General features: G+C 31.8%; 1 protein-coding gene across 7 annotated transcripts in view; it reads left to right on the forward strand.

The window, feature by feature from the left end:
- Positions 1–21,182, forward strand: part of PHF14 (PHD finger protein 14) — a 171,195-nt gene that overhangs the window by 112,619 nt on the left and 37,394 nt on the right. For 2 of the 7 annotated variants that reach the window (XM_039862392.1, XM_039862390.1), the window contains one exon: positions 6,237–6,297. The exons of the other annotated variants lie outside the window; for them this stretch is intronic. In XM_039862392.1, coding sequence (XP_039718326.1) covers positions 6,237–6,254 — 18 coding nt within the window. In that variant the 3' untranslated portion in view covers positions 6,255–6,297. The remainder of the gene's footprint in view (positions 1–6,236; positions 6,298–21,182) is intronic. 7 annotated transcript variants of the gene reach the window in all.

A 21,182-nucleotide genomic window follows, 5' to 3' on the forward strand; every position in this document is an offset into this window, starting at 1 on the left:
TAACAATGGAAGTTAACTGTCTTTTTTAATATGGACATCAGTCTATCTTTCTTAAATGCATTTGTCTGCCTAAAGTGAATTAAAATTGGTACTGAATTCCTGTCTGATCATGGAAGCAAAAAAATTTTTTTATCAGTAAAATTAATTTGCTCCAGCTTATCACACAGGCCATCTGTAAAAGTTATTTATTAAAATCTGTAGAAGAGAATTTGGTTATAGAAAAAAACTAAAGTACTTTCTAATGACATTTATTAAAAGATTTACATATTTGTACGATTATTAAAATAGAATATACTATTCATATTATTTAATAATAAAGCATTTTTGCCCAAGGTTTTAAACTATACAATATCAAGAATTATTTTGAATTCATTTTATTAAGACCTGGATTTAAGAGGGATCATATTTAATATCAAAAGGTTTTATTGTAGAATTAAAAAATTCTTTCCAGAAATTCTATTAAATGAAAAAAATAGTGGCATACAATAGTTTTTAAATCATTGTCTTAAGGGACTCTTTGTGGTATAATATAATTTTCTAAGTGCATTTTTTAGTTTGGAGTTTTCTCCTATCCTCAACAAATAAATTAGGAAAGCAATTTTTGAAAAAGGATTTATTGCCTTTATAAATATACCTTTTGCATACCTTCTTTTGAAAAGGCTCAGTACTACTACTAACATATAGCATTGTATTAAATGCAAAGAGTGGCTTTGTTAAGTTGTACAGTACTTTTGTTAATGAATATTGAAAATGCAAGGGGGCATATTTCACATATACTGGGAGTATATTATACATTTTATAAATGCAGTAGGTGCTAGTAGTCATTGAAAAGGGTAAGGTGTGTTTCTATTTTTGTTTTTTCCTCACCCCCAGAGAATAGGTCTTTGGACTCTGAATGGAAATTTATTAGCATGGCACATTGTTAGAAAACTTGCATCTCATTTGCTATACTCTGACCTGTGATTGAATAGATATAAACAACCAACATTTTCAAATTTCATCCAAATATGATATCTAAGTTTTGGAATGCCAGCAGTTTACTGTAACATTATTGAACTGTTAACCTTGTCTCCAAATTTTGCATATTGGGGGAAAATCTAAAATATTGCCATGTGTACTCTCAGCAGCATAGTATATTTACACATGAGTTTGTTTATCAAATAATAGGTTTTTTGCTGTGGGCTATATGAAGGCAAAAATGTTCTGTCACTAATCCTGCCTGTTACTTTTATAGAAATTCCATAAAAATCTAAAAAGATCATCAAATCTAAATCTATAATTTAAAGTTTTAGTACATGAAAGATAAAATACACCTAAGTGTAGTTTTAATAATATTGATTTACTAACAATTTACCTAAACATAGAATGGCTTTTTCTTAAAAAATTGAGTTTTAGGTGTACAACATGATTCAATATTTGTATGTAGAATGACTTTTTATTCTACCCAAACCCTCAAAGTATGGCATGATGACTTTCTCTGTCTTATCAACCCTCCATAAATCTAGGCAGTCACTTTAGGTTTCTTGAAAAAATGACCAAATACTTAGACACAGATATATATATTATATACATGTGTACACACAAAGACACAACTCTATACACATATAAACACATGGAAACCCACATGCATAAAATATATCTTCTCTCATAGGCTACTTTTAAAAGATAGTTGAATAAGGCAGCAGCTATCTAGACAGTGAATTATGTTTTAGTGGAGCTAGTTCATTGCTATCTATCACCATGAATTACTTATTTTTTTCTTGGTCTTTACCATGTTGTGAAAATACTATTGCTCATGTGTACTGGATGCCTAGAAAAGCTATGCATTTTCTTCTTCCTCCTCCACCTTACCCATCTCTTATTTTTCTTCCATCTCTATTTTCACCCAAGCCAAATACCTAGAGTCCTCTTCAAGCCTTCTCCATCTTGTTGCTTATAGAAAATCACTTCCTGAGTCCTGTAAAGTTTTCTTCCTTAAATGTTTCTCTAGTCTGTTCTTGGGTTTCTCCACTGCTACTGCCTTGATTCAGTGCCTCACTTCTTTTCTCACTCTTTCAGTTCCTCCTATTTTAGAAGATGTCTAACTAGGTCTACCAGACTCATCTCCCCTTTTGTGTATTCCCTTCACTAGAGTCCTCCAAAATGAAGTGTTTGTACCCTAGAAGATAGATGAGATGGCTAATTAAATCAACTTAATTTTCTATAACATCCCTGTTTAATTTCTATGTCTGAGTGTGTTTTATAATGTAAATAATATAGAACAGATATTTAACTTCATACATATGTACTTATGTTAAGGTGCATATTTATATATTTTTAATATTGGGGTACATCAACAAAAATATTTGGAGACTGTAGTCCTCTACTGCTAATTGAGTAATCTTTCAGAAAGTATATTTGTCACATCTCAGCTTTACGTCTGTTAGTATTTTTTCATTATCCTACATATCCAAAATATAACCCCCCCAAAATTATGAAATTGATATATTATTACCATCTAATCTTCAGACCTCATTCGGGTTTTGCCATTTGTCTTCAGTAATGTCCTTTAGAGCAAAAGGATTCAGTATAGAACCACTTGCTGTGTTTAATTTTCGTGTTTCCTTAGTCTTTAATCTAGACAGCCCCTTAGTCATTTTTTTTTTTTTTACTTTCATTACCTTGCCATTTTTGAAGATTACAGGGCAGTTATTTCGTAAAATATCTTTCCCTTTGCATTTTTCTGATCTTTTCTTGTGATTAGATTCATTTTATGAATCTTTGATAAGAATAACACAGATGTGATGCAGTATGCATCCTGTCAGGTGATATGTTATTTCAATTTGAACCATAGATGTTGGCGTTAACTTTGATCACACTACTAAGGAGTTATCTGCCCAGTCTTCTCCATTCTCTCCCCATTTCTAATTAATAAGTAATTAGTGGGGAAGAACCTTGAAACTATGTAAATATCCCATTCCTCATAAGACTTTCATTTTCTGTTTTATTCAGTGGGTTATTATGATTTACTTTGATGTTCGAATTGTCCCAAATGTGTTTAATGGAAGCCACCTCAGGCTGGCTGCTGCCATTTCAAGTTGGCATCTATGGCTTTTCGACATGATCCCAGAAATCTTTGAGTATTTCCTTACTAAAAATGTTCTAGGCTTAACTTGTACTTTCCATTCCCCTACTCCTGGAACCAGCCATTTCTCAAGGAGCTCTGGTTACTTTTAGTGGAGAATGGCATTTAGAAACCAAGATCTGGGTACTGGATATATTCATTTCTACCGAGATTCCTCCTAGGTCTTCTCAGTAGACAATGTGAAGGACTAGATGTATGTACAGGCATACCTCCTTTTATTGTGCTTCACTTTACTGCACTGCACAAATATTGCGTTTCTTACAAATTGAAGATTTGTGGCAACCCTACATTGAGCAAGTCTATCGGCACTTTTCCAGCAGTTTTTGCTCACTTTGTGTCTCTGTGTCACATTCTGGCAAGGTATATATGTACATTATTTTTTTAGGCATAATGCTTAATGCCTATATGTCTGTTCATACACATATACATTTACACCTATATTTCTCTGTCTTTATAGATACTGGAAACCATTCTAGTTTTCTCTCTTTCCATGTCTGTAACTCCCTGATAGGAAACTGGCTCCCAATATCCTTAATATATATTCTTATATGATTAATCCCCCTGATATAAAACTAATCTCTTTCACCCTTCACCTCCATCTCACATAGATACCTACTTTGCTTAAAATAACCTGATGGTTTTTAGACTGAATTATTCAGGAAGGAGAGAGAAGAGGGAATGAGGGTAGATGCTTATATGTTTTATAAGCTCCTTAAATTATTATAATGATCAATCAAGAATAAGAACTACTGTTTTATGTATTTTATGACTTCTTAAGTTATTAAAAAAGCTTTTAAGCTAAAATTTAACTTATTTAGAATTTTAAAACATATACATGATGTGTATAATTCATCAGACTTTGACACTTTAAAATTATGATATATACTTACACATAAGATAAAAGGTAGACTTAATATTGTATTTTTTAAAATGTAGGGCACACTTCACTTTTCATTCTTTTTCTAGGGTATATTTGATATAGATCTCAACAAATTCTATCTGCTGAAATGAAGATAACTTATTTTGACATGGTTAATGAACATGTATATTTTTTAAAGTGTTTCATCCAAGTCATCTATATTCACAAATACCACTGAGAATTTAAATATACATCATATATTTTACAGTGACTATGCCAGTTATACTTTTAGCTTTTCTTCCTTGTTTAAGCTCTGTTTTGGGAAAAGCCATAGAGTATACATGACCTATTATCTCACTACTACAAGATGAGCTGTCTTAGCTTAGAGACCTCCATGTGGGTCACTCTTATTTGGTCTTTCTAGTACACTACTATTTTTGAGCTATAAATAAATTAAATTTATATGCATAGAAATCATGTCAAAATATCTATGGAAGATTTTCAGGAAATACAAATGCACATGCCAGCTGAGGCAAGTGGTATTTTTTGCTAATCATTTGTATTACAAATCCTTGAGTAGGGGAAGTATGATTTTTCATTTTTGTTTTATTTTCCAAATTTTATGCATTGAATAACTAGAATTCTATAACCAATATACTTATGTCAAAATGACATATATAAATATTTATTTTCAAGTAAAATAGTCATTAAGAATTTTGCCTCTTTAAGAACTGAAGAGAACAATCTCTTCAAGGAGTAAGTATCTCGCCACAAAACATTAAACAAGAGCATTTAATTGAACCTGGTAATATTGGAAATTGAATGTCTGAATTTTATGAAGACTTATGAAAAATATAAAATTAAAATGACCTATGCTTTAAGGTTCTTTTAAATTTGAAGCACATAACTGACTCATAAAAAAGGACTTTAGAATATTTTAACTATTCATTTGGCCGTGGGGATTTTATCTGACTTTAGGTTAAATTTTAAGTTTTTGAATTTAGCATGGTCGACAGAGAAGCCATTTTCAGGTAAAACTTATACCACTTAACTAATTCAGTATTCTTCTAGCATTTGTGTGACAAGCATTAGTGCTTACAAAAATGTGCTTTATTAAGCTTTACTGAGTGTTGATTTGCCTTTTTACTGATACAGGTATGTAAAAGTCTGGAGAAAAGTTATTTATAGTGTCCTATAATAGAATCCCATAGAACAAATCTTTTGTGGTTTGTAGACATACTGAAAGGCCAAGAATTAAAACTGGTGTGGTTATTCTTGAGGATGGCTATAGTTAAATATTTAAACTTTAGATTTCCCCTTTGCTAGTGTGTGGAATAAAGCCCACAAATTTCCAGTTGATCTTCTACCTTATTCTAGACTAAGTTCAAGCTATTGCCAGTTACTCTAACATTTTCCCTGGCAGGTAAAGTATATATATCTTTTAAGCCCTTAATTTCTAATTGAGTGCTGTACTTTCAGACTAGTAACAATAATTTGTGATTCTATAAAAATAGCCATTAACAATTCTGCTAATTACAGTTGACACTGTGCTTTAAAAAAAAAAAGTGTTATTTGTTTAAACTGAACATTTATGTACTGATTATTTGTCATTATTGCCCTAGACAGGTTTCTGAAACCTATCCCTAGGTAATATTTTTATCGAGTAACAATTTTCAGCAAAACAAATATTGTTTGTGGTTATTCTTTATAATATAATTTAAATCTATGCTGATCTGTTTAGTTCTGTAACCAAAGGTAGTTTTCATGGGGACTGTGTAATACATTTTAAGCATATTGGTGTATTTCAATAAGTCATTGTCAGGTATTCCTTAAGAATCTTGCGAAAATATGATTGTTTTCCTCTAGGTAAAGTTTATCAGTGTTTCTGACATAGATTTTAATATATTTCAGGATCATATTCACAGAGAAATAAAATAATTAGAACCTCTAAAATTAGACAAATGTTTTCTATATTAATAATTTGCAAAATTAAAAACTAAATTACTTTTAAGTTACACTTACTACAAACTGGAAAAACCAAGCCATTTTCTAATTTAGATGGCATGTGAGTCTGATGCATTTACATACTATGCTGTGGAATACCATATGTGATGAGAAACTAAATCATAACTGAGATAATTAATTGAAGTATTGTAGGGTACCATACATAGGGATGTATTTCAAAACTCACCAACTTGATACCATCTTTTAATTTAAATTTTTTCTATGTTTTTATTTTTTATTATTTTGAAGGAAAAAGTCCCCTGCTAAAAATACAGTTAAGTGAAGGACATTTCATTACAGCTTTTAAAAAGTAAGAATATTTGTACCTTATTAACCCAGTATTTGAAATATTAAAATTGGGCTTTATAATATACTTATGTAAAAATTCAGAAGGAATATAAAATATGTTAATTATATAACTTAGTATTCCAGCATTTATGTATAATGTGAGTGAGAGACATTGTTCATTGCAAAGAGATGGTCCTAGTTGAGCTAAGCTATCCTATTCTCAGTTGTGAAAGTAATACCTATGTGATAAGAAAGACTCAAATCCTAGCTTGAAAAAAGAGAGATTTCATGTATTCTAGATGTAGATACAGTTAATTTATTCCTTCTAATTCATTAAACATTTAGTTTAACTATTTCATTTTATAGAATTAGTTACTGTTAAAAAAAAAACTGTCTTTCTAACCTACATATATATTGTGGTTTAAGAAATACCCTTTTGTTTACAACTAAGATAGACTTCTTCAGATCTAAGCTTGAAAATTCAAAGAATGTACTCTCATAGTTAATGGAATTGAGTTCTGAAATCAAATATATTTAAGCCTTCTAATCTTGATGTTCTGATATAATCCTTAACAAGACTGATAAGAAATTATAGATAAGAAATTATAGGGGTTGGGAGCATAGTGAAAGTGTGTTATGCCATGTTATTTACTTTTTAACATATTCATTTTTTGACATTTGGATGTATATCTATAAGCAGTTTATACTGTGAAATGATGATGTTTTTCTCCATAAAAATTTACCATTAAATTTATGGAGTTTCTTATAATTTGAGGACTTGTTGAGTAAGAAAATAGAATAATTTAAACTATACAAAAAGTTAAAGTATGCAATATGGTGTAGAGAAAAGAGCTTTATGAGCTTTGAAAAGAAATAAACTGGTTTCAGATGTTAACTATTTACAATGCATGTGACCTTCAGCAAGTTGCTTCACTTCAGTGAGCTTCAGGTGGCTCATCTGTGAGAAGTTTAATGGCAACACTTGGAATAATAAGAGATACTCAGTAAATGGCATCTATTCTTACTCTTAAAAATAAGCAAGCATTTTAGTCACAGAGAGAAAAGTTCAAAATTAGTGATAATGTTCTGATTTTCAAATGTAAGAAATGTTTTTTAAAAGTAATCTGAAGAGCAGTTTTCTGTGTTTTATTTTTGCCTTCACACATACCAAGTAAAAATCTTGTCTCTCTGAGTTTCACACTATGTGCCTTACTCTAAATAGAGTAAGGTCATGTCTAATTTTTTCATTCTCAAAAAGATCTGTTTTTTTCAACTTCTTGTTTGAGTTAAGAGGCAAGAAAAAGTATTTTAATAATTAATCTATTTTTAAACTAAAGAACTATGGCTGTCTAGACTTTAAAATTATATACTGTTCCATAAGGTATTTTTTTCTTAATTTGTTGTATATCATTAGCAAATAATGAATATTTTTTTATATTGATGGCAATGACTATTTCACATTAAATATACAATTATGGTCTGCTATGAATCACAGATCATATGGTAATGTGTTTATTTTATTTAATAAACAGAAGGCAATATGTTTAGAAAGTAAATGTTTACTTTTTACATTTAAACAACTGGCTCTACCTAGTACTGAATAATAGGAAAAGGTATAACTGATATGAGCATAAAGGGGAAACTTGTTTAACTGAAGACACATTTTGTTAATAGATGAAGAAATATCCAAGAAATTTTTCATACATTGTGGAGGGGTATTATTTCCTTGTCAAGGTCATGAAAACTATAAACTTGAAACTGAAATAATAATAAAAAATAAATAAAATTTAAAATAACAAACCAGTGAAGATAGGTATAAGATAATTTATGTGTCCACTTTTCTAGGTGCATGCGGTTTTTGACAATAAAAGATTCATCAAGCCTAACGAATGGCTTTTTTTAGGGAACAGGCATATATCAGCAACTCATCTTTTTATTGTTAAGTGTTTGAATACTTTTAAGGATGGAAATATGGGGACTTCTGGGCTAGCATTTTTACATTACTTGTGGAGTCTGGAAATTAAGGTTATTAACATTTAGGGCATACTGTGTAAACACATTTAGAATATCATAACATGATTATGTGCCTTCAATATGTCTTATAGCATTTATGCCAAGATAAAGCCTCCTTCTTAAATAAAGAAACTGTACTCATTCTCAGATGCTACTAATGCCTTTCTTTTAGAAAGGTAGGATCTCAACATATGTGTCGGTCAAAGGGCAATGATTTATATATGTAAATTCTTCAGAATGCTATCTTTATACCCCATTCTCTCTCCCTCTCTGCCACTTGCTCCCCTGATTCCCAGTGGAAGAAACCATTAATAATATTCCATCAGTTCTCTATATCATAGATTCCATATTGATGAATTCAACGAAGATTTCATTTGGTTGAATCCAGAGATGCAGAACTTGAGTATACAGAGGGCTGACTAAGGGTCCTGACAATCCGAGGAGTTTGGTATCCACGGGAGCCCTAGAACCAATCCCCCACAGATCTGAGGGATGGTTGTACTTCCTTAACTGTAGCATATGAATTTCTCTGTTTGTTTACCTTCATGTTACTTAAGAATTTGAATATCTCTTTCTGGGAATATTAGATATGCTGTTCTTAACATATTTTCCATTGGTAAAATGCTGACGAAGGCAAATTATAAGACAGTGGTCCATACTGTCCTCCATTGCCTCATAGCCCCAGCTTAGTCCAGTCCTGCTTTGTATTAAATTCTTAGCTTCGGTTCTCATTTTCACAGGGCGCTATGAGCCACCTTCAGCTAACTTTAATAGGTTAGGTAAAACATCACTTTGTTCTTTTTTGTGCTTTACTTATCAAAATAAATTTTTAATCTGATTTACATCAGAATTTATGATTTTCACCATTTGTCAATCCACATAGCCCAAATACCAGTGATTTCTCCTCAAAGCGTAGTCTACAAACCACTTGGACCAGGATCTTCTAAAGTACTCTTAAATATTTGATTTGGAAGACCCTGTGCAGACTGGCTAAATCAGTATTTCTAGAATGGTGCTCAGGAATCAGCATTTTTATAAATATGATAGGTGATAATTATGATTAGTAAAATTTAAGAACTGCTGCTTTTGACCCTAATCTCTTAAATTCCTGACACATAGTTTTGTCTCCAATTTCGGTATTCACTTATTGTACTTACAAGATATCATTCTCAGACTCTGCTGTTCTGTAATAGGACTGTCTTTCAACTCTACAGGGAGTTTTGAGGTATATTGATGACACCTGATTCAGGTTCAGTACCACAGCATTCTTGGGTTACTAATATTCCATATTCTAGTTCTTCTTTCCAAGTTTTGGAATTGCCCAGCAACATTACAAGTATCTTCTTTGAGCTGTATTCGAGAATCTTCCTCAATCACTTTGCCTTATCTTTTTTCTACTTCTTGTGGCAACTTCTTTGCTGGTAACTATTTTTCACAAACTCCTTTCTTGCCTTCAGTGAACCTGTTCTGTACTGCTTTTCTCCCTTCTTAGGAGACCATGTTTTTGGCTTTTTTGATAGGGTACTTCGGCTTGTTTTCACAGTCTTCTCACTCTGCATCCATCCCAAAGCTCAGTACCACACCACTTTTGCTACAGGAAAACTTGAGATTTAGGATTTTATGATCCATCTACTTTCTCTGAGTTAATGTTCATCAAGAGAGAGGCTTTCTGCATTTAAAATATTATCCTTTGGTCTAGTACTTAAGATATAATGTGTTAAATTTACTAGTAAGTTCTAGTTGGCCATTTACACTATTTAATAGTCTCCTTCTACTACAAAGTTTAAGTAGTATTTGCTTAAGTAGGAGAATACATATCAACTGATCTCCAAGTGAAATATTATTCTGGAGATATGATTAAATATGCTGTAATTGAGGTGTCAGACTCTGAGTTTCATTTAACTTTAAATTTAGAAAGTAATAATTTAAAATAGCAGTTTTTTAAAATTACCGAACTAATAACCTTTATATAAAATCTTGCCTTTAAAAAATATGTGCTCTTTTTCTCTTTACTTTTTTTTCTTTTCTGACTCTACCTTTCTAGAGAAAGTTGGAGTCAAAAAAAAAATTACATACATTGAGTGTATGTTTTTAAATTTCTTATAAATGTAATTCATGGTCATTATAGAATATTTGGAGAATTCAAAAAAAATTTTTAAATATTTAAAATTACCTGCAATGATAGCACCTAAAGGTATTACGTTTCTGCTCATGTTTTCGTAGTGAATCCTGCTACAACCTACTCTTTAAAAATTTCAATCGTAATTATCAAAGAAAACTCTCAACAAAACAAAAAGACAGTGTACTAAAAGGGAGAAGATATTTGCCAATGATGTGTCTGACAGGGTGTTAATATCTAAAATATATAAGAAACTCATACAAATTAACATTAAAAAAAAATCTGATTTAAAAAATGGGCAGAGAACCTGAATAGCTATTTCTCCCAAGATGACATACAGCTGGTCAATAGACATGAAAAGATACTCAATATCACTAAGCATCAGGGAAATGCGAATTAAAACCACAATATGATATCACCTCAAACCTGTCAGAATGGCTATTCTCAGTAAGTCAACAAACAGCAAGTGTTGGTGAGGATATGAAGAAAAGGGGACCCTCATGCACTGTTGGTGCATGAGGGTCCCCTTTTGTAAATTGGTACAGCCACTATGGAAAAGAATATGGAGGTTCCTCAAAAAGTTAAAAATAGAACTACCTTATGACCCAGCAATTCCACTCCTGGGTTTTTATCCGAAGAAATCCATAACACTAACTCAAAAAGATATATGCACCCCTTTGTTTATTGCAGCATGATTTTCAACAGCCAAGATACGGAAGCAACTTAAATGTCCATTCTAGACAAATAGATAAAGAAGAAGTAGTACATATATACAATAGAATATTCCTCAACCATAAAAAAAGAATGAAATCTTGCCATTTGTGACAACATGGATGGGACTAAAGGGAATTTAATGCCAAATGAATTAAGCGAGTGTCAGAGAAAGACAAATTCCATACGATTTTACTTGTATGTGGAATCTAGAATACAAAATAAACAAAACAGACTCATAGATACAAAGAACAAACTGATGGTTGCCAGGTTGGAGGGGGTTGTGGGGATGGATGAAAAAGGGGAAGGGATTAAGATGTACAAATTGCCAGTTTAAAAAAAAAAGTCATGGAGATGTAAAATATAGCATAAGGAATATAGTTAATAATATTATAAAAACTATGTTCAGTGTTAGATAGATATTAGACTTTTGGGGGTGATTGCTTCGTAAGTTATATCAATGTCTAATCACTATGTTGTACACCTGAAACTAATATAATATTCTGTGTCAACTGTAATTGAAAAAAATATTTTTAAAAACTGCAATTATATTATACATTTTGTCATTTATTGGTCTTTTTCATGTAATTTATATATAACAGTTTTTCATGTTGGTAAATATTCTTCTCTAACCATATTTTTAAGTACTGCGCAGTATTCCTTTGTACACATATACTCTTAGTGTAATTGCTGGGTCAAAAAAAATCAACGTTTTTAAATCAAGGAAGTACCATAGTAATAACAATAACAACAATTAACATTTATGGTATGCCTCTATGTGCCTAGCATTATCTAAACACTTAAATGTGTGATTCCATTTAATCCTCACCATAGTCTTTAATAAAGGTAGTAATTTTTTAATATCCTTTTTGTGAGTTAAAAAAAAAATGAGGTTCTAAGAAGGATTACATAGCTAATATGTGGTATAACAGTGATTCAAACCCAGATCTGCCTTATTCTAGAGCCTATGTTTTAGAAATTTGCTTTTATATATCGAAATAAGTATTTTCTATTCTTTATTGTGAGATTTTTAAATTAGGTTATATCCTGAAGCCATTTTAAATTTTTATCATGTAGAAACTCAGATAATATTTTATTATAAATAAACACCACTAGAAATAGAAAAAGGAAAAATGTCTTTATTGTTAAGTGGAATCTGTTTTAGTCTTTCTAACTAATAGGGGAATAAAGTCTGAAAGTAGTTCTTAAAACAAATAAATTGATTAAAGATGGTCCCATTGTAAGGTATGGAAGACAGACTATAACTCCTCAAGGCCTGCTCTTCATAAAATTCAATGAAATTTGTGTTAAAGAAGCTGCCACTTGACAATGTGGATGATTTATGTAGAGCCAGCAGAATCTAATCTATTATACTTAAAAGGAGGGTTAGGGAAAGGATCTAAAAGTGAATTTTTTTATTAGGCACTAAGCTCAGTATTTTAGCTGAGTCAAATATTACTTTTTCATGTTTGTCATGAGTTGTGAAGTTTAAATCCTATATTATGAAAAGAAACTAAAACCAGCCATATCCAATCTCTTTGCAAAGAGTTTAAGAATATTCTGATTTGTGCAGTGTCAGCCACTTTGTATAGAAACTGGAAGATTTTGGATATTTTTTTCAAAATCGCCATTCTTTTGCAGTACAAAATTCCCCTTTTTCAAAAACAATACCTTGTTTGTCAGTGGATCAAATACAAATTAATAATGCAATCTGGACTCATTTGGGTTAATTCTTTTTATTAACCAAAGAGTATGACATTATTACTTCACCTATAAAAGTTTACTTCCTCTTTGACAGATAAAGATCCATATATATATAACTCTTTTTACTCTACTGTATTTCCATCTGTGACCTAACTCAGCCATCTAGGTTCTTTCGTGGTTTCAGACTTGAACAAGTTGTTTTAGCTTAATATATTGTTCTTGTTTTTCCTTTTGAACTATATTCAAATGCTAAATTTAAACCCTGATCACCTAAGATGCAATTTATTTTAATGTTTTTTTCTGAAGGTTTCTTAAAGGTTTATGTTGTAGTGTTATATCTTTATCGAAGTGAAGTTGGTTTTTTGTTAAATGTACCTTCAATAATGTCTACAAATAATTATCTGCTTCACTGGATTGAAAACTCTTTAAAGTATGCTCATAGAGGTTAAATTTTTTAAAAATCACTTTGAAAAGTTCAAGCTGCATCAAAGCATTTTTATCAGTTCACTTTTGTGTTCCTGAGGGACTGGACTATTTTCTCAACTTTTAGAGACAAATAGTATTTCTAAATTTAGATTACCTGATATTTGCGAATCAGTTTCCAAAGCACAGATACTTAGGTAGCTTAAAACAAGTCATGAACATAAAATATTTCAGCAGTATTTTCCTATTCTAATGTAGCATTTCAACATATATACCAACAACAAAAGATCATTATTAAATAACTCAATTTAAAATTTATTTCAGTATCCAGTTATTACTTATCATTAATTTTTCTTCACTTAAAGCCATTTTAAGATTGTGAATGAAGTAGATATTTTTAGAAAACATTCTTTCCTCTTCTACAAGCAGGCAAAGTACTTATAATTTAGATATTTTCCCACTCTTTCCCCATGACATGTAGTGACGATATGGGAGCTTTAACCTGTTTATAGCACAAAGACTGTATTAAGTACCATTTTGTATTCCATTTCTTTTTGAGTGTTCCCAAATCTACGACTCATGATCTAATTTTTGCCGAGGTAAACTTTTTGTCTTCATGATGTAGCTGCTCAAAACTCTCCCAATTTCTTTCCCGCTATTCTTTCTCACCTCATTTTCCCTGAGTTAATGAAAGCAGTATTTGGAAACATGACACTACATATTTATATTTGTGTTCCTTTATCAATAAAAAGCTTCTGTAAAAGAGAAACCTCCTTATTAGGGTCAAATATTGTTAGTTGCCTTTTAATTTTTTACTCACCATAGCAATTTGAAAAAATAAAAATCTTGCAGTCTGAAATCTATACCCTTAAACAAAAACTCTTCAATTTAATTTTAAATACAGACCACAAAAGGAAACAATAAACATGGTCTTAACTGATATCCATATTAAATGCTTTAAAGACTATTCAGATTTCTATTTTTAAAAGACTAATCTTGTATTTTTATTCAGATATAGATTTTGTTCTTGAATTCGAGACAAGATACATTCAGAAAATGACAATTCTTTCAGCCCAGTACCTTTAAACTATCTCTGTTGGATCTTTCTCAAATGACTGAAGGGCTGTAGGGCATATCTCATGTTTCTTTCATTCTCTTTGAGGTATTATTAGTAGTCTTTTTTGTCTTTTTAATATCAAAAATCTAGTCCAGTTTAATGTCAGGGCTTCAGTATTTCGACCATTTCAAAGCTTCACCCCTCATCAGCTCAGGTCTGCTTCAGATTGGGAAATCTATAGTTTGGAAGGAGGCTATACTGAACTTTATCTCTTGTCCTTGCTTCCTTTTTAGTGAATTTTAGTGTTTTTAGTGATCTCTCATTGCTAGGTTTTTCTTACCTGCAGTTCTCTTAATATGAGAGGTTCTTTCTCCTGTGGCTTACTTAAAACTCATTTTCAGAACCTAAGTTCCTTTTCTCTTCTTTGATTGGTATCACTTCATTCCCAGTAGTCTGCCCTCTTTGGTTAGATATCTTTCTGGACAATCAGTCTTGCTCTCTTTCATGGGTCACCATTTGTCCTAGTAAGCACACATAACCCTTGCTTGCCCTGCAGGCTCAGAACAATCATTCCCCCTGCAATCCAGCATCTTTTCCCCGCTGCTCTGTCACTATAGCTAGACGGACATGCATCACCACCAGGTCTCTGCGTCCCTCAAACTCCCAGGGGACAAACTCTCTGAGTACCTTTCAGAAAACCCCTCTTATCTAGGGACTCCCTTTAAAGTACTTCTTCTAAAGAAATCCTTACTCTGCAGTCTCACTTTTTCTCATTCTTCAGGCTTTATCCTTTGAATTATAGGACCAATTCTTTGTACATGAATCTTTGGAGAAAATATTTTCTGAAGTATTTTATCAGTGCATATCATTTAAAAAAAGTTTTTTTTAGACCATTAGGAGAGACTGAGAAAGTTTCTCCCCCCTCACGAGTCCTTTATTATGAGTATGTCTAATTCCCTATCACCGTGACTCAAATCATGATCTTTTTTCTTAGTACTTCCACTTCTTCGAATATTTCTGCCAGTTCCTCAGCTCTTCTTAAGATATCCTGGCCAGCATCCTCCTTCTAATTTCACCCCTCCCCTCTTTTTAAACTATGACTTAGCATTGCATTGTACACTTTTACAAAATATTAGAGCCCTCTATTAGAATTCTCCAGCTTTCTCTGGATCTATTATGTTGATTCATCTCAACTGTTTCTATTCTGGCCAGAAATAACTGAAGGAAATTATGAACTTAGGTTCCCTACAAATTTATGCTTCCTAAGTTAAACCAGGCCTCATTGCTGTCTTTTGTGAGCTCCTTATCAGATTTCTTATAGCAGTTATTTCAAATCTTTGCCATATATCTCGTCTCAGTTTTATTTTCAGCACACTCATTTTTCAAGATGACTCTGTCTTACTTCCCAGCCATATCCCCATCTTATCTTCTCTCAGCCTGTGAACTAATCTCTGTTACTTTTCCTACTTCAATCTTTGTTGCTTTCCTTACCTCAATCTCTTATTTCCTGTCTCAAAAGAGAAAAAAAATGCCACTTTTGTTCTTTACTCCAAAAATCTTTCTCTTCAGAATCTGTTTCTATTCTCATTAAACTATTTTAGAATTCTTTTCCAAATCTGTCTTTTTGAAAGATGACTTTCACATGTCCTTTCAGGTTATAAAACTCAAGGAAAGAACTCCCCACCGTCCATACTACAGGACAGATGTCAGAGCTTTATTCTGACTTTCAAAGTCATCTAAAACCTGGCCCCATACTGATATTCCAGATAGCTCTGTCTCCTCTCTGCCCTCTCTTTCCCTCCTTTCCTTTCTTTCAAAAATATCATCAGGGTGTGTGTGTGTATGAGTGTGTTTTAATTAAATGTCCATCTTAAATCCTAGTTTTCTTCACAATCCTTAGGTCTAGACCAAATTTCTTTTGTATTTCTTCGTAAGACTGTTCATTTGGCATTTGGTCAATGTTTCTTTGTATTGCTATTCATCTTTTTATGTTGAGGTTCTTTTTACCAGCTAGATTGCAAACCCTTATGGCAGAGAATGTTTCTTTTATACTTCTTTGAAGACAAGAAGCCTGATTGTTACATGTAATTTTTTCTAAGATAGATTTTTTAAATTTCTGGTAGTCTTCACTGCTTGCCTGTTTCCTATTAGTTGTTATTGAAATTATTTTTTAAACTTTGTTTTGCTGAATGCCATTGGAAGTGGTGCAGGTTCTAGTTGTTGCCCTGGATGCCCAAAGCTATTTGTTGAAACAACAAATAATGTCTGAAACATAAATTTCTGCCAGCCGTGACCCAAATATGCAGAAATGACCTGAAGAGACATAAGAAACATAAGAGACATAAGAAAATATCTATTTGGCAAGTTTAAAATAATATTCTTAGAATAGTTTCTGTTCCTACCTAGTTTACTCAGCATTTCTGTTAACATTTAGGAGTACCTGTTGATTATAGTATACTTTTTTGGAATAGAGATACAGTTTTAAATGAAAAAGAAACTGTGTCCTCCAGAATGAAGAACACTGAAGTTGTCTAAGAGTGTAAAACTAATCTGAAAGAAAATGTCTGTTTTGTATTTTTCGTACATAAAATTTGAGGACAGTAATTCTTTTATTTGCAAAGGTATTTTCTTTTTCTTGATGGACCTACCAATCTGTCTGTAATAGGAACCTTATTTTATTGAATAAAAATCTGTATAGTATGCCACATACTCTACTAGATGCTTGAGATATACGAAGATAATCAGACCTGATCTGGTCCTTAAAAACTTATGTTCTAGAAGGAGAGCTAAAGCATTTATGCATATAATTATAAGAAAAGATTTAAAGTTTCAATATAAGGTTTAAAGTTTTAAATGTCATTAGAAGGCTCTGATAAGCTATTATGGGAATTGAGAAACTAGGAACATTGATGTCAAGAATCAAAAAGAGATTGTGGATAATAATGTCATTTGAATGGAATTATGAAAACTAGATAGGATTTGATGGGAATGTAAGTCAGGGTATTCTAGGGTTATGCAGCACACAAAAAAAATTCCAAATTTTTAGTGGATTAACACTTGTTGATTTCTCATGCAAGTGTCATGTTAATACAGGTTGGCAGAGCAACTCTGCACATCATAGGCACTTTGGGACCCAAGCTGATGGCAGTCTTATTTCAACATATATGATCCAAGGCACTGTAGCAGGAAACATGACAAATTGCAGAATGACTTTTAAAATCATATTTGGAAATTGACACATGTCACTCCAGCTTACATTCTACAAATTACCTAAAGCTAACCTTAAGAAGCTAGGCAAGTGTAATGCTACTATATGCTACCATAACTTCAAAGGCCTTTATAGTATTTGAAGCAACAGAGGGGAATCCTAGGAAAAAGAGTATGTGTACAATTGGTATGGGGAAAACTGCACAGCAGTTTGAAAATTAATAATTCTCAAACTACTAGATTATTACTAGATTATTACTATAATAGTTGCTAATGTGTTTTAAAATCTACTTTTGCTTTTTTCAAATAGATTTCTTTGGGGAGAAGTTTTAGATTTACAGAAAAACTGAGTGGAAAGTACAGAGACTTCTCATTTCTCCCTTATTCCTGCTCCCACCCCTGCCAATTTCCCCGATTATTAACATCTTGCATTAGTGTGGTACATTTGTTAAAATTGAAGAGCCAATACTGATACATTATTATTAACTAAAGTTCATAATTTACATTAGGATTTGCTCCCTGTGATTGACTATATTTTGCGGATTTTGAAAAATGTATGATGACATATCACCATATTCCAAAGTCATTTGCTTTCTTATATACCAGCAGTGAACAATTAGAATAAGACATATAAAACACAGTTCCATTTTTATTAGCACCAAAAAAAAAATTAAATACTTAGGTATAAATCTAGCAAAATATGTACAAAATCTATATGAAGAAAACTGTAAAACTCTAATGAAAGAAAGCAAGATCGAGTGGAGAAATATTTTGTGTACGTAGATAGGAAGACTCAATATTGTCGAGATGACAGTTCTTCCCAACTTGAACTATAGTTTCAGTGCAATCCCAATCAGAATTCCAGCAAGTTATTTTATGGATATCGACAAACTGATCTAAAGTTTATATGGAAAGTCAAAAGTCACAGAATAGCAAACATGATGTTAAAGAGTTGGACGACTAAAACTGTGTAATTTTAAGACTTACTGTAAAGCTACAGTAATCAAGACAGTGTGGTGTCAGCAAAAGAATAGACATATAGACCAAAATAGAGAGCCCAGCAATGGAACCATATATTTAGATAGTGAACTGATCTTTTGCAAAGTAGCAAAGGTGAGTCAATGTAGAAAGCATAGTCTTTCAGCTAATATGTTTTTAATGCAAAGTGGTTGGGAGGTTAGATTGAGACCATATCATAAAAGGTTGTAAATATTATGTTATGAATCTGTAACCAATGAAGTTCTGTTTAGAGCCCTATAGAAGAGGAGATATTATGTAGACCATTGATTTGCATACTTTTTCTTTGCTTTTGTTTTTTTTTTGCGAAGCTTTTCAATGAGAGATTTATTTTATAAAGTTTGTTACACACACACACACACACACACACACACACGCATATATAAAACTTAAAGATTTCCCGGAATAAAAGCCTGCTGATAATTTTTGTTCTTTTTAGATTACAAAATGCTAATTAATCTCCACTAAATTGATTTCAGTTCCACTTATAGGGTTAAATAATTTCAAAAATATTCATCTAGTCAAAGTGCTTTATTTTACAGAAAGGAAAGTGAGACTCGAAGTAAGCTCAGGTTAACCTCAGGGTTACACAGCTAGTTAATGGCAGAGCTGTGACTAGGTTAGCAGTGGTTTGTGTTCTTTATGTAGTCATTTATTAATCTATCATTGAGCACTTGAGAAATTATTGTATGTTATCATTAACTCTGTTTAATAATTAAAAACAAGTTTAGTGCTAAAATATAGATGGCTAAAATCATTATTCAAAAACATGAGTAAACTCAAACGAAAGAAAGATATGTAGTGAATTACTAGGTAGAGCAGCACATGGTTGTCTAAGCAAACTGTCAAAACACCAAAAGCATTCTTGTGTTCTATATATGTTAAATGAGTCCCTTCACATAAACTTTTTTTTTTTTCATTTACTGGCATTGGAACTTACTTTTTTCTTCACTTGACCAGCCCCTCTAAGGCCTCTATATTTGATTGTATTCCTTCCTTCGTCAATGTTCCTCATTACTTCTTCTGGCACAAACAATGTTTCCTGAGAAATCAGTCTCTTAGATATACTCGGTGTCCCCATATCCTTAGTCAAATAGTCTCCTTCAAGAATATACACTCAAAATCATATTATCTAGGTAGCTGTATAAACTTGGGAGTGACTTATTCTCTCTGTGCCTCATTTCCTTAGTGATAAATACTATCTATTTATTAGGGCTTTTTTTTTTGGCTATTCTATCTGTGTTTCAGAGTCTGGTAACAATGATGATGAGCCTGACTAGTACTTAATTCACGTATCTATTTAATTGCATGTCCACAGGGAAAAGAAATGAAATGGTTTTCACTAAGATAAAGATGAAATATATATGTATATATATTTCTAGTGCTTTGGAAACAATGAGAATAGCACATCCATTGTGTTTTCATCTTTTTTTAAATTTGAAGACCATTTAAAATTATTTTAATATAATCAAGGCTTTATAATTTTTAAAAATAGTCTATAAAATTAAGCTTAATCAAGCACCAATTTTTGTATATTTTTTCACAGTAAAGAAGTGTGATTTTTATTTTTTATTTTTTCCCATTTGAACTCCATCTTTGTTAAGGAGTAACAATTCCCTGCATTTGGCGATGTTAAATGTAACTTTGGCTTTCAATTCATTGCTGTGGTTATGTTTCCAGAGCCTGCTATAAGAGATAAACCCATTGCAAATGAAGACAGCCTTCATTTCCTTCCACCTCAGGCCACACAGAATTGATTGAGGTAATAAAATGACAGCACCTTGAAATATACTGAAGCCTCTTTAATTTGAAAACCCGTTCTAACCTTATCTAGAGCTGGTTTAAGGCTAATTTATAGCTTGCATAATTTTCAGCTAACCAACCAAGGTAAAGGATGACATATGAAAACTGATAAAGAATTAACTTATGATATATTTAGACCTGTCTTGTTAAAGTCAACTAGTATTAAAAAATAGAGGTGGCAAGTAGGGAATGGTAGGAAAAAATAATTGGTAATCTTTTGCTTCACATAAGTAACATTGTTGACAACAGTTTAAATTTTCATCATCTTATTTCAAGCCTAGCTTCTTGTCCTTTCTTTGTAAAATCAGTTCTCTTTATATTTCTTATATTTTAAAGTCCTTCATTTTTTATCCCATATTAAGGTCAGTGTGAGGCTGGGTACAGTTAGCAGCTGTTGTGACTTCCACATCACCAAATCTATTGTATGCTGTGGTCACAATGCTGTTGCTAAAATAGTTCTGTCAGCATTTTGTAAATTACAAATAATCTTTTTCAGGATGCAAGCTGAAAGGAATCAGAGTTCTTCATTTTTATTTGGGCTGAAAAATCGATATTAGGCTTGTTGCCTTTATGGGCTGTTTTTATCTCTTTATTGTAGCATATTTATTTATTTTAGACCCACAAATAATACAACTACCATAGTAAAGTATTCTGTACTATGAAGTCAGATTTTCAGAAATTTCATGTCAGCCTTCACAACTGAAACATGCATTACATTTTCCTTCTTTGTATTTAAACTCTTATCATGGTTATTCCTTTTTTCCTAAAAAATGTGGAAGATGGGCATATCTTTTTCCATATTCTGTTACTTTAGGAGTCTAGAAAGTGTTGAAAGTTTCAGAAGTGTATGTAC

The sequence above is a fragment of the Pteropus medius genome, unplaced genomic scaffold (genome assembly GCF_902729225.1).
Source record: "Pteropus medius unplaced genomic scaffold, Ma_sr-lr_union100, whole genome shotgun sequence".
NCBI classification, from domain to species: domain Eukaryota; kingdom Metazoa; phylum Chordata; class Mammalia; order Chiroptera; family Pteropodidae; genus Pteropus; species Pteropus medius.